Source organism: Xiphophorus couchianus, chromosome 12 (assembly GCF_001444195.1).
Source record: "Xiphophorus couchianus chromosome 12, X_couchianus-1.0, whole genome shotgun sequence".
Taxonomy (NCBI): domain Eukaryota; kingdom Metazoa; phylum Chordata; class Actinopteri; order Cyprinodontiformes; family Poeciliidae; genus Xiphophorus; species Xiphophorus couchianus.
In genome coordinates this window covers 15,829,724-15,844,487 of record NC_040239.1, presented here as the reverse complement: position 1 = coordinate 15,844,487, position 14,764 = coordinate 15,829,724, and the positions used below count along the sequence as shown (strand labels likewise).

The 14,764-nt window shown below is 38.6% G+C and overlaps 1 protein-coding gene across 3 annotated transcripts in view; it reads left to right on the top strand.

Annotated features, from left to right (window-relative positions):
* The window catches only part of pcsk5b (proprotein convertase subtilisin/kexin type 5b), a 98,786-nt gene that overhangs the window by 79,631 nt on the left and 4,391 nt on the right, over window positions 1-14,764 (top strand). For all 3 annotated transcript variants that reach the window (XM_028033215.1, XM_028033217.1, XM_028033216.1), the window contains 12 exons: window positions 4,822-4,882; window positions 4,964-5,109; window positions 5,299-5,505; window positions 5,655-5,738; window positions 6,688-6,874; window positions 6,979-7,193; window positions 8,559-8,795; window positions 8,966-9,199; window positions 9,275-9,455; window positions 9,525-9,742; window positions 10,024-10,124; window positions 10,760-10,964. In XM_028033215.1, the coding sequence (XP_027889016.1) occupies window positions 4,822-4,882; window positions 4,964-5,109; window positions 5,299-5,505; window positions 5,655-5,738; window positions 6,688-6,874; window positions 6,979-7,193; window positions 8,559-8,795; window positions 8,966-9,199; window positions 9,275-9,455; window positions 9,525-9,742; window positions 10,024-10,124; window positions 10,760-10,964 (2,076 nt within the window). The remainder of the gene's footprint in view (window positions 1-4,821; window positions 4,883-4,963; window positions 5,110-5,298; window positions 5,506-5,654; window positions 5,739-6,687; window positions 6,875-6,978; window positions 7,194-8,558; window positions 8,796-8,965; window positions 9,200-9,274; window positions 9,456-9,524; window positions 9,743-10,023; window positions 10,125-10,759; window positions 10,965-14,764) is intronic.

Below are 14,764 nucleotides of genomic sequence, written 5' to 3'. Positions count from 1 at the left end.
CTCAATTAGATGAAGAGAAACTACAAACAGCAGTTTTCAAGTCTTGCCACAGATTCCCAGTTGAATTTAGGCCTGGAGTTTAAAAAAAGCCATTCTGACACATGGATATGCTGTAACCAAACCTGTATGTGTATGGACCCAAACTCAAATCTTCTGCAGTCACAGTTTCTCTTCCAGCACTGGCTTGTTTGAGCTCCATCTATTTACACCAGTTTTGCGCCTGCTGAATATGGGAAGGGTGTGTTCAGATTGAGCTACAACCTTTATTTTGATGACTACTTTTTAATTTTTGTCTCATCTGACCAGAGAACCTTCTACTACATGCTTGCCGTGTCCTCTGACTTGTGGCAAGTTTGAATCATGGCTTCGTACGTTCTTTATTTTCAACAGTGACTTTTCTTCCTGCTCCTCCAAATGTGTGGAGTGAAATGTAATAATAATATACAATTGTTGTCCTGCTGACTTTTAAAATCGTGGATAAGGAAAGAATTTGTTGTGCTTTAAATTTACTTCACAAGACTGTGAGTGGCATTTATAAATGATGACTGATTTCTGCTCCTCACACTCTACATAAGACACTTACTTTGAAATAAAACTTGTTCTCAAAGTGAGTTCAGGTTTGAGATTGGATGGATGTTGTGCAGCTCAGAGTCAGGGTGAAAAAGTTGGTTGTTTCATCCTGATGCTCTGTTAGTTACACTCTAACTCTAGTGCCGTGTTAGATACAGTCTGCAATCCACAGAAAGACAAACCTTCTTCCTCTTACAGATGATTATCACACACAGCTGAAAGTTGTTATTGTGAAGTGAACTCATCTGAGGCAGAGATGGGCTGTTATTATGTCATTATGTGTTTCGTCTGGAATATTGCTTCAGTCTGGCTGCCTGCTCGGCCGTCCTGCCACCCATCATCTCCCCACGCTGAACGTATCAGTCAGCAGAGGAGGGATTTAAGATGAACGGCGCTTCTACTAAACATGACGCTACAGGGTAAAGTTAGGGCACCGGGATAGAAATATTGGAAAAATGCTTGTTAATGTTGAAGGTTCTGTGTGTGGAAAGACATTTTTATCCTTTTATTTAGCTTTTTTTTAGATTGTAAACCAAACTTAGATCTGATACTGCAATAGTAGTCATACTGTCATAATTTTTTCATATTTTGCAATGTTACAATCACAAATGTGAATGTATTTAATTGTGGTTTTGTCTTTTAGACCTACACATGATTGTGAAGTGGAAGGAAAAGGATTGCTTCTTAAAAAAAAAGTTTTATAGTTTAACTCTCTGCTACAGAGTCAATACTACAGAACTACATACAGCTGCAATTTCAGACCTTTGTTGTGTCTCCACCAGCTTTGAACATCCAGAGATGGACATTTTTGCTCTTTAATGTTTACAAAATAGTTCAAGCTCAGTCAGATTTCATTTCATGTAGGGGTACTTTGACCCTGCGGCAAATTTTTGGAAAGAAATAATTTTTCTTCCATTTCACAACTTTGCAAAACTTTGTGTTTGTCCATCACATCAAAGTTAAATATAAGGCAGTGAAGTTTATTGTTGAATAAATCAAAAAAAAAAAAATCTGATTTTTAACTCCAAGTCTTGCATAAGGTCATGGAGATGTTGTGGAATAATTGCATCTGCAGTTTAGGCTTCATGTTGGATCTGTAAGGGTTAATGTTAAAGTAATACCATCTGTGGGTCAGTTTGTTATACAAGACTTTCTTTTGTACCTATTATAGACCCTTTAATACTCCAAAACATACTAATCATGCTTTCCAAACCACATGCTAGAGATTTGGAAATCTTCTAGAAACACAATGTATTCATGTTTTTCTGGTGCTCAGTGTACTTCCAGGATTTGCATCTCTGGGGTCACTTTTCTGTCTTATTCAAAGGATAAAGGATATTATCTTGGTTTTCTCCTCCTCAGCACATGTCTACTTGATAAAATGTTTTTTTTCTTTTTTCTAAGCGTTACTGCTGATGCATCTCTTTTCATTTAGACTGATGTCAAAACAGAAGATAAATCTGAAACTTGGAACTCCCACTGTGAGCATCTTGTGCAGCTCAAATATGGAGAGGAAGATTTTGGGGATCTTGGACAAAAATAACTTTTATGCTGCGTTTAGTCATTTTTTCTAGGATGCAAATTCCTGTATCTAAGGGAACAATAACGGTCGCTAAAAGAACAGATAGATGAGTACAGGAAGTGGCCTTCAAATTTCTAAGATTCGAAAAGAGAATATTTTCTTGTTTGGACCAAAGTGTGAGAGATCCCTCTTTACCATCACTGTTAAAAGACAAAGTGAGGGAGTATCTCCTGGAAGACGCCCGCCAGCAGAACTGCACGGGCTTGCAGAGTGAATGCCAAGTAGAAGTGAAGGCAACATGTGGAGACCCAGCACCTTTACTGAGTCACTCTGATAAGGCTCTTTATAGTCTGTATTCTCCAAACCAGGTCCTTATATTTATTCCTTCCTTTTTAACATCGGTATTGTTCATTATTTTTGCGCAGCCAGCTCGGTGCTCACTTTGACTCACTTTTCACCACATTTTTCATTTATCCCCTTTCTTTTCCTGACAGTCGCAGAATGCCAGATCAACCAGCTGAAGTGATAAATTTAGGCACCGCATTCATCAGTCATCTCCCTAGATTGTACTGCCTTTCACTTTTAATTGAACTGAACCACCTTAAAGTGTGATTGTGTGCACTCACATCACACATGTCTCTCAATTGCTGACATGATGTGCAGCTTTTCAATGCACTTAGGGGCAAAAAAACGCCCCCCCCCAAAAAAGTAAATGTGAGTGCTTGCACATTCCACAAGTCAATACCTCAGGATGTGTACGGCAGCTGAAATCCACCCCTCCTCCTGCTTTGCACCGTTAATATTTATGCGGGCGCTATTTTCTCCCTCTCATAGACACAGCCTGCAGGCACGATTTCCGGCTCCTCACCCGAGTATTTCTCCTACACCTCCGTCCCTCCCGCCTGCCCCTTCTCCCAGTCTTTCTATCCCTGTATGAGTAATTGCTTTCACAGGTTGTGGCTTGTTGACGGCATTGAAGTGCAAACTGGTGCAGTGTTAAGTTGAGGGTGCTGGAAGGAGACAGAAAGAGGAATGGGATGTGGGGGTCGCAGAGGGTTTTTCTTGAGAGGATTAATGCCCCAAAGGAAGATCTGCAGGAGCGTCTTTTTAAGCCATCCTTTACCTCCTCTCCCTGCCTGTCTGATCCTTTATTTCTTTTCTTTTACCCACACTGCTCACTCGCTATGTCCTTGAAGATGTTGTGACATTGTTGCATCCGGAGGTGACAGTCAGGGTCCTCCAGAGTTACCAGCTGAATGGTTTTGATAGACAGCTCAGATTAATTAGTTTGAGGGGAAAATGACCTCACTCTCTGGTCGTTGTATAAAAGCAACCTCTCACGAACTCACTTGAAATGATTATTGGGGTCTGCTACAATGTTCCAGTTTGTTTGTATTATCCCTGGTAAGGAGAGTGTGTGGCAATTCTTAAAATAAATATAAACTTTAATGTAGCATAATCTCACCCTGGACATTTTTTTTAAAAATCCAGCCTTGAACATTCATTTAAAGTTGGGAAAAATCCTTTCTTAACTTTATTTATTTATTTTGAAGGCTTAATTAAAATCGATTCAGTTATTTTTTATTAAAGCACCAATTCACATCAAATTTCATCCCAATAGGTACTTTACAAGATCAGCAAATCAAACCTATTTTAAAAAACATTCAGAATCAGATCAATCCAAACATAAATACACACACAAAAAGGTTTGATTTATTATTATTATGATTACACTGAGGTGATGACGGAATAAAGCAGATCCATGCATCGTACTCTACAGGAACCTGTTGCTTGAGATTAGAGTGCCACCTGCTGGTATTAACTGAAACTACTCTTAGAACAGCGTTCTTCAACCTCTTGAGTCTTTTTGACCAATTTCACATCTGAATAAAATTTGTCTCCAATCAAAAAGCACATTAAAATTAGTTTATTTTGTTCTTATGCAAAGATGCAAGGACAGAAGACAAGAATGATTCCCGTATAACGATTTTGTGGTCGTCTTCCTCCATATCAAATTAACATTACCATTAATTAGGATTTTTCTTATTTCAAACATTTCATTGTTTTACTGTTTGAGTCCATCAAAGGTAAAAAGAAAATCACTAAAGACATAAGAAATAATTTAATAAAAAAGAAAGTTATATATATATATATATATATATATTTTTTTTTTTCATGGTAAAAAGTTTTACTAAATATAGTTTTTCCCTATTTTTGTACCAACTTCTTGGCTGATGTTGTAACTTCTAATGTGTGTTTCTGTCAGCAGTTTTGCTCAAAATAATTTCGCAGCTGTACCAGGAATCTGAAAGCCAATAAAAGTAATTACAAGACAGTTTTTGGTTGAAATCAACAGTTAATATGATTTCTGTCTTAAAAGCATTCTTGTAGGAACTTCATGACTAAACTTTTGAGTTTACTGCCACTGGTCTGCTGTGTTTACCCTCAGCTTTTATTAAGTCATATTATTGATGCTAGTCACATCTTTTACAAATCTGAATAAACTTTGTTTTAAAGCTTTACTGCTGCTACATTTTAGAGTCGTTCATTCATGCACTTATTTTAATGAAACGAGACAGGAAAATTATTATTATTTTCTGCTATCTTTAAAAAAATGAAGATGGTTTGATTTCACTCCATTGTTGGTCAAAGTTACATAAACCCACTTAAAGATGGGCGGAGAAGACGCTGACTACAAATCTGTTATTACAATTTCTCTTAATTTCCAGATGATTCGGGAGATCAGAAACAGAAAACTGCCTGCCTGGAATGTGAAGACGGATATTATCTGTGAGTATCTTCGGATTGCTCCTTCATTACCGTCGTCCAGCTTCAAGCTCTCACACTGATGCCAAACTTCCTGTGCTGCAGGTTTGACGCTGACTGCCATCAGTCCTGTCCAGACTGGACCTATGAAGTGAAGGAGACCATGATGTGTTCTTCGTGTGATGACCCAGTCTGTAGAGTCTGTGACCAGTCCCAGTGCTACTGGTGTGAAGACGGATTCTACGTCTCTGGTAACATCAGAAACACATATTTCAGTCCTTCAATTGTATTTCGTTGTTACTTTTAATTGATTGTTTTTATTCATCTCAAGTGTTTTAGTCACCAGCTGTTGAATGAATTTCAACCCCAAATGTTGGACTTGGAGAAACAAAATGTATTTTATGTGGTACAGATAAATTTATGCTCACTTGTGTGTCCAGAGGGAGAGTGTGTGGATCATTGCCAGGAAGGATACTTCATGGATAAGGAAAGTCAGGAATGTGAACCTTGTCACAGAGAGTGTCGCTCCTGTGGAGGGCCCGGATCTGACAGCTGTGACTCCTGTGAAGACGGCTTCACTCTGAAAAATGGGGAGTGTCTCGACGGGAAGCAGCTCGCTACTTGTCCTGAGGGACAGTTCAAAAACAGTGCGTCAGATTGTTAATATTTAGCCATTATACTAAATAATATTCAAAATCTAGTCACTTTGAAATATGAAACTGCTATTAGCTTTGTTCTTCAAACCAAAATGAATTTGGAAATGATTACTCTGCTTTCTATTCTCTGTTTGCATCAGGTCAAGGCAAATGTGAACTGTGTCACTCCTCCTGTAAGAACTGCTTTGCTGCAAGGAAGGAAAGTTGCAGCAGCTGCAACTCTAGTAAATCAACCAACACGCTTTTTCTATCCATCAAAAACCTTATTAGAACTGAGCAACCTGGCTTAAAAGTACAATCTTTATTTTTTTTCTTTTTCTTTTATGCAAAATCCGATTTCTGATTTTAATCAATTCTTTTTTCCTTGTTTTCTTTCCTTCAAAAGAAATGATAAATTACACAAATGTTTTCAAATAAGGGCTTTTACTTCAGTTAATCCTTCTGTAACCTTTCCTCTATTCAAAGTCCAAGTAAGTAGAAGCTGCCAAATGACAACAAAGGCCCTGGGTGGGCTGACATCACCTGGAACTACAGAAACCAGTAAATTGGTGAAAAAAAATCCAGATTTTCCAAAAATGTAAACTTTAAAAACTGAAAGGACCTTCCAATGAAGGAAAACATCCTTCATTGGAACCGCCAGGACTCCAGCTCCTCATGCTCTCTGTAGTCCCACTTCCCTTCTTGGGAAAAGTTTTATGGTCAAACCACACAAAGATTGAGTTATTTGACCACACTTATGAGAAGAGCCTATGGAGTCAAGTAAAAGCTTTTAAACCAAGCCCTGTGGTGGCGGCATCATTCCATCTGGTTTGCTGCATTGCAGTGCAGATGATTGAGTAGTGTGTATTTCCTTAGCTTCACATCGGATGATTAACTATAAGGTAGATGGTAGAAGCATGAACACAGCGCGGTGATCCAACAGGAAAACACAAACAATCATCTGAACTGGTTTTGGAAAGGACAAAGCAAGCAAACATTAAGCTTTTTAATGAACTTTATACATATCTATAATACAGTACAATAGGTTTTTAGTGTTCCCATGATGGGTTAGTACAAACTTGTGTATTTTCCGATGTTTCTCATGCAAACATGCTGGTGTATCAATTAGGAGTCACTGGCTCAATGCCCTCTTTTGTATGATTGACGTAATTTGTGTTTTTTCTTTGCCTTTAGAACATTTTCTGACTCTGAATCACACTTGCGTGTCTCGTTGTCCATCTGGTACATTTGGCAACAAGACATCTGGACAGTGTGATCCCTGCCTGAGCGGGTGTGTCGTGTGTCAGGAAGCCCAAGCCTGTCAGCGATGTCTTACAGGACTTTATCTGCAAAATGGAACCTGCGTGGTGGAGTGTCAGAGGTGCCGTCCCTCTCATCTCCTGTTTTACTATTTGCACAAATCACACAGCATGTCGCTGCTAGCAGTCACTCAGTGGTTTGGGCCTCTCTCTGCCTCGTCCTCAGAGGGTTCCCACAGGGTGAAGAATGCCACCAATGTGCCCCGGAGTGTGGATCCTGCAAAGAACGTTCTTCCAACTGTTTGAGCTGTGAGAGACGCTTTCTGTTGCTGGACAACTCCTGCTTGTCCTCCTGTCCAAAGGGCTACTATGACAACAGCAAAGAGTGCCTGCGCTGCCCACAGCACTGTAGCGAGTGCAGTCAGGATGGCCTCTGCAAGAGTAAGTAGGAATGGAGAATGTGGTGAAAAGGATTGCAGACATGCTGATTTGAAAGGGATTTACTTTAGAGCTGAATAGTTGAAAAGAGGAAGCTTATAGAAAGGTGAAAGAGAAAAAACAGGAAATTTAGAAACTTCTCCGTCTGCTTTCTCAACAGCAAAGAGTCTAAATTGAGAAAACACGAACACAGCTAAATGAAAACACGAAGTAGGAACAACAGAAGGACATTGCTGCTTTTTATTAGTTTCCAAGTTCTGCTGACACTTAAAGTGAAGAGAAAATTGCATTTTCAATGGATTATTTAAGATTGTGTTTGAAGTAATAAATAAATGAAGACAGTTGAAAAATAAAACCCCGTTATATTTTAGTATAACATGAAACAAATGGAGGACAATCAAAAAAATCATGTTTCTGACAAATCTTTCTAAACAAACCCAGCAAAATAGAAAAACAAACAATAAAAAGAAAAACAAAATTAACTTTTTAAAAATGATTTGTGTCTACATGGGAATAAGTGAATCATTTTTAAAACAAATGATTGATTGTATTAAAAGCTTTAAAGATGACTAATATTTTTTTATTTCTCTGTCTTTTTTTTATATATATATATAAAAAACCAAGTTCACACAAGAACTTGACTTCATTGTTTCACAACTTGTATCAAATTAGAATGTATGACATGTAATTTAAATCTGTTTACATTGGATTGATTTTATATTTCTCCATAGACATTGAAAGTAAAATATTAACATAGCTAAAGTAATTGGAGTAGGATATGAAGTTGTAAATCTCACGGGCATTGACGGTGTTACTTAATAAGATTTAAGTTATTATACAAATATTTGCCTTAGATTTTTAAAAATTAGATAATAATTTTTGCTATTTCATTACAATTACATAAAATTCTATAATTTTAATTAATTAATTGAATTACGCTGTTCCAACAAAGACCACAACAATTTGGGGTCAATGTGGTCAGAATTTAATTAAACCAAAAAAAAACAAAAAAAACATAGTTACTTGCTTTGTAACGTAGACCATTATTAAAAGTTGATGTAATTAAATTAGCTAGATACCCTAGCTCTTTTTTCTGAAACATCACATAGATGTTAAAAAACATTTATGATGTGACCTGATCTGACCCTTCAAAAAAAGATGATGAGGGATTTAAAACAGGCTAAAAAACAAGAGAAAGTTGGTAACTGTGTTGTTTTTGGTAAATCGTGGTCATTCGTTTTACTAAACTAAATGAGTGAACTGGAAAAATAAATGTAAAATTTCTTCAATAAACCACCTGAACATTACTGTCCCGTCTTTCATTACACCGACTTTTGTTTATTGCATAATTTATCTTCTCTGTTTCAGAATGTGCAGATTATTACTTCCTGTACGATGCTGAGTGTGTGGACGAGTGTCCTAAAGGTTACTTTGACAATGACCAGGAGTGTATGCAGTGTCATGCTGACTGTGCTTCATGTGACGGACCCGACCAGAATGACTGCGATGTGTGTCGCAACCCTAAAGCGGTCCGATACTATGGGGAATGTCTGGCCAGGTGTCCAAGCAACACCTACCATGATGAGAACACCAATGAATGCAAAGGTAGGGAAGGTGGAGACTTATCCACCTATAATAATATATACTGTATATATATATATATATATATATATAAAGCTAAAATTATAGTTTTCCCCTCCACAAAGTTTCCCATGAGTTTTCTTGGATACAGCTGACTTCTTCTGGAAGGTCCTAATGGCTTCTTCTTCCTGCAGCTTGTGACAAGTCGTGTCTGACCTGCTCAGGCCATGAACCCACCGACTGCCTCAGCTGTGACACCAACAGACGTGTGGATGAGAGCAGACACTGTGTGTGGAACAGTCAGTGCTCCATGGACTCGTACATGGACCTGAACGGTGATTGCCAGCGGTGTCACACACAGTGCCGCCGCTGTGATGGTCCAGGCAAAGACCACTGCCTCGGCTGCAACGAGCCGCAGCTCCTACTGAGTGAGTCGCCGTGGTGTCCGTCTGGATGCATTCAGTGTAGGAAACTTTTAACATCTCTGTGGCTGCGCCCTTTAGACACCACCTGTGTGAAGAAGTGTCCGCTGGGCTATTACATCGAGGACAAAGTTGATCGTGTGTGTGAACGGTGCCACCCCAGCTGTGAGTCCTGCTTTGGTCATCACAGTCAACACTGCAAAACCTGCAAACCAGGATTTTTTAAACAGGCCAGCAGCTGTGTTGAAACCTGCTCTGAGAGGTTAGAGAACATTTTAAAAACCCTTTCCTGATCACCGTACTCTAAATACTAATCCTCCTTCAATTTCAGCCACTTTGGCAACAAGACCACCATGCTTTGTGAGCGCTGTGACCCCTCCTGCAGCCAGTGTGTAGGCAGTGGCAACACACACTGTCTGAACTGTAGGGAGGGCTATGTGTACATGAGGCCATGGGGGCAATGCCTGAAGAGTTGCCCTCCAGGGTACTACAAAGATATCTGGTCCACAGACTGTCACAAGTGTCACCACACCTGCAAGACCTGCAACGGTAAAGAAAAGCTGCGGTGGCTTTCTGATGCTCTGTGGTTTTATTTCCTCTTCCTGTGTTTCCAGATGAGTGGTGAGAGATAAACCATAGACACATCAGCATTTGCTGCAATTATCTCTCTGTAAAGACAATTGGTTTTAGATGAAACATAGGGTTTAAACTGAGAACAGATGCTGAAACAGTTATAAGATTTTAATAAGATGTACTACTGTTGAGCTTTTTGAAATTACGGTTCATGTGTCAAAGATATTGTGCTTCATGTAATTTCCATGTTCCTCCAGATGAGGGCGCTTTGTCCTGTCTGTCCTGTTATGACGGCTTCACCTTTGAGGGCGGATTCTGTGACAACCCCTGTTTTATAGGCTCCTACCCGGCCTCTAAGGTAACAGAAGGAAAACACCACACTAACAAGCAAAATTATAAACACGGAAACACAACAAGCAATTAAGAGATTTGACTCAATTCAATAAATTAATAAAATATGAACGAAACAGGAGCAAGTTTCATAAGAAGATATTTATCCTCTCTGCGTATTGTCCCATGTGCGCTGTAGATCTCTCCACTTCTTCTAGAGTTATCATGTGCCTACTGGCTGCTTCTCTGATTAACCAATCAATCAAGTTTGTTTGTATGGAACATTTCAGTTCAAAGCACTTTAGATTTAATCGTCTCTTGTCTCAGTCTCTCAGTTTAAGTGGACGGCCATGTCTTGGTAAGCCTGTAATGGTCCACATCCCTGTGTTTTTGCTGAGATTAAATAACACACACTCTGAATCTGTTTAGTACTGAGCTGTCTTCAGAAGAGAGTTGGTAGTGCCCCATTTTACTAATGCAATAATTTAACAAACCAGAAACAACCCTTGTTTACCTTTTGGCTTTAGCAGCTGCAATAATAAATAATATGTCACAGTTACGTAATATTGTACTTAATATTATATTTGTTAAATTGTTAGGAAATAAATGTAAAAGTAAAACAAAAGCAATAGATGTGGGATAATCCCCCCCCCCTGTCGTCAGGATTTGAAGCATGATGACCCAAACTGCAGACATTGTGACCAATCGTGTGAGGGCTGCTGGGGCCCCAGCATGTGGCAGTGCACCCTCTGCCACCCGAGCCACATCCTGGCCGATGACGGCCGCTGCTTGAGCTGCTGTGGAAAGAAGACGCCACTTGACGACAAACCAATACCCAGAGAGTGCTGCGACTGCGAGGCATCATACGGTAAACAAGAACACACTGCATCACCTCTACGGTCATCTTATCAATGGAAATGTCTTCCCTGGATTTGTGAATAGAAACATTTTTTTTTTTTTTTGTAATTCAAATTTTTTATTGATTTTCTGAAAATTATCTCACATAAAACACAAATACAGAACAAAAAAAAAAACAAAAAAGGCTGGTGCACCACCCCCCGCCCCCCAATACCCAGGGTACAGTCATATATTATATGTATATTACAGTGTCAATTCAAAGACATTCAGTAGTTGAGAGAAAGGTAATTGTCTGGGAAAATCAGACTTCATCCAGATACATTACTCGAAGCCATAGTTCTTTTCAATGAGTCCCAAAAGCTATCCCATTCCATGTCCCTGTTCCCATCCATGTTGTTGAGCATGACTTCATAAGAAGCTGTATCCGTCATTGATTTAATCCACTCATTTAGCTCGGGACACTTTGTGGTCTTCCAATGTCTTAAGATGATCCTGCAGGCTGTCACCAGACCGACCATCACAACTGCAAAAGCTCCTTTTGGGGTGTTTGGCATTTGAGATCGGTCTCCCAGTAAACACAGTTCTGGAGTCTGAGAGATCTCTGAGCCAAGCCATGCACTCAGAGCCTCCAAGATTTTAATCCAAAATGGTGAAACCAGAGAGCAGTCCCAAAAACAATGCAAATATGTGCTCACTTCTTTCTTACATTTCCAACACCTATTGTTTGACATTATTTTCATTCTATGTAACCTCGTAGGTGTATGATAATTTCTATGTAGCACCTTATACTCTATAAATTTGCTTCTGGCCTCTTTCACATATTTACCACTCTCTGACATTACCCTCAACCATCCTTCTTTTGTATACTCTTTTCTCAAATCTTTTTGCCATAGGAGTTTAATATTTGACGATTCACCACTCAGATTACAACTTAGCAGCTTATAAAATTGAGAGGCAGTGTGTCGTTCACGCGGCATCTTAATATAATTCAATATATCATTTTCTACAATCTTTTTAAATTTTGAGGTAACACAATGTCTCATCTGTAGATATTTCCAAAAATTTGCTTTACCTTCCAAATTAAATGTGTGAGTAAGTTCATTGAAGGACATGAATTGTCCATCTTTGTACAAATCACCAATGACGCATATGCCACGTGAATGCCACTGCCTCCAAAACACAGGTGTTTTACCAATACATATCTCAGGATTATTCCAGAGAGATGCATACTGCTCTACCTGATGTGGGAGCTTTAACAGTTTGTGTAACTTTGACCAAACTTTACAAGAATGAACATAAACTGGGTTTGTTGTGTCGATCTTTTGAGATAATTTGTGTTTAGGGTCAAACGGCAAACATATATCCCGTACCATATGTAACCATTCCTGCCCATTCTCACCTTCCCAATATTTAACTAATTTTGCCATTTCAAATGACAAGCAATCGAGCTTAAGATCTGGAAGTTCTAGGCCGCCCTTTTCCTTAGGAGCATATAATTTTTCTAATTTTATTCTCGCTCTTTTACCTTCCCACAAAAAATGTTTAATTAAATTTTCATACCTTTTAAAAATATCAAGTGGAATTGTAATAGGAAGCATCATAAGCAGATAATTAAACTGAGGGGCGGTAATCATTTTTATAACATTAATCTTACCCCATAATGTTAGTTTTATCTTCCCCCACTTTTCAAAATTTGTTTTAATTTTTGAGAGCACCGGATCAAAATTTAGTGAAGGTAACGCTTCCAACTCCCTACTGAGCCTAATCCCAAGATACTTCATACCTTCAGGTACCCATTTGAATTTAAAATCTTTAACCATGTGTGAATTGCATAAAGAGGATAATGGCATGGCTTCAGATTTAGCCCAATTTATTGAGTACCCTGAAACCGTCGAATACATCTGCATAGTGTCCATCAGGTGCGGCAAAAATGTAAGCGGATGTGTTATAAGTGATAAAATATCGTCTGCATATAAAAGCAGTTTGTGTTCTTGTTGTCCCCATAATATTCCTTTGATGTCCTTATTTATCCTAATGCTCACTGCTAAAGTTTCAATAAACATGATGAATAATAATGGACTGAGAGAACAACCCTGACGGGTCCCCCGTGATAAGTTAAAAAAGGATGAAATGGTGCCATTGGTTATGACAGCAGCCTTTGGTTCTTTATACAATATTTTGACCCATTTAATAAAAGAGGGTCCAAATCCAAAATTTGAGAGAGCCGAAAAAAGAAAGCTCCATTCTACTTTATCAAACGCCTTCTCCGCATCTAAGGAGATAGCAACGACTGGCTCCTCCTTTGACTGACTCAACCACATCAGATGTAACAATTTTCTAATGTTATCAGAGGAGGAGCGGGTTTTCATAAAGCCTGTCTGATTCTGATGAATAATACTAGGAAGGACTTGTTGTAAGCGCACAGCCAGCGCCTTGGTTAATATTTTACAGTCTACATTTAATAAGCTAATTGGCCTATAATTTGCCGGGTCCGTGCTATCCCTATCCTTTTTTGGAATCAAGGATATCAGAGCTTCATTAAAAGTAGGAGGCAGCTGTCCTCTCTCAAAGATCTCTTGATAGACCTTTTGTAACACTGGAGCAAGAATATCTATATACTCCTTGTAGTATTCTGATGGAATACCATCATACCCGGGGGATTTCCCCACCTTCATCGCTGAGATTGCCTTCCTAATCTCCTCTTCAGTAATTGGTGCTTCCAACCACTCTACATTCTCCTGGGATAGCCTTGGTAGCTTGAGTTTGGAGAGAAAAGCATCACTTTCTCTTTGGTTTGTCTCGTTAAACACTGAAGATGTATACAATGTTTCATAATATTGTTTGAAGCCATTGTTTATGTCTTTTGGTAAGGTTACTAAAGTATCTCCTTGTTTAATGGCAGGGATTGTGTTCAAAAAATCCTCTTTTTTAACTTGTCTTGCTAATAATTTGCCCGTTTTCTCCCCTCCCTCATAAAATGAAGTTTTTAACCTGAATAGAGAATATTCCACTTTTTTGTTATAAATTTCATTTAACTGAAACTTAAGCCCACAAATATCTCGATAAAGTAAATCATCATAACACCTAGCCAAATTGCTTTCTTTAAGTTTGATTTCTCTTTCCAATTTACGAATTTTACATAGACTCTCTTTTTTCTTCCATGAAGTGTATGCTATAAGTTTACCTCTCAGAAATGCCTTAGAGGCCTCCCATGCAGATTGAACATGCTCTGTACTGCCAATATTTATTTCAAAAAAGTATCTCAGGTCCTGCCCCAACTGTTCTTTAAAAAGTTTGTCCTGTAAAATCGAGACATTCATTCTCCATCTTGAACCTCTTATATTCCCCAGTCCTAATCTTATGCATAATTCCGTAGATGCATGCATGGTCAGTGAGTGCAATAGTTTTAATATCACAACTCCGCACATTATTTACTATAAGTTTTGAAACCAAAAACAGATCGATCCTAGAATAGGATTTGTGACAATGAGAATAAAATGTGTACTCTCTTTTAGACGGATTGATTAACCTCCAAACATCTACTAGACCCAAATCTTCCTTTAACATATGGACTGCATCTCTTCCTTTAGAGCTAAGTGAACCTTTTGGTGCGCTTTTATCAAGTATAGGATCCATAACTTCATTAAAGTCCCCTGCTAATATTATTTGTCCTTCCATATCCCCCAATATACTATTTATTTTGTGGAAAAAATTAGGGTCCTCCTTATTGGGCGCGTATATGGGCGCGTACTCTGGTATGACCTTTACCCCTTCCAGCATTGCTTCGACGCAAACTATTCTTCCCTCTGT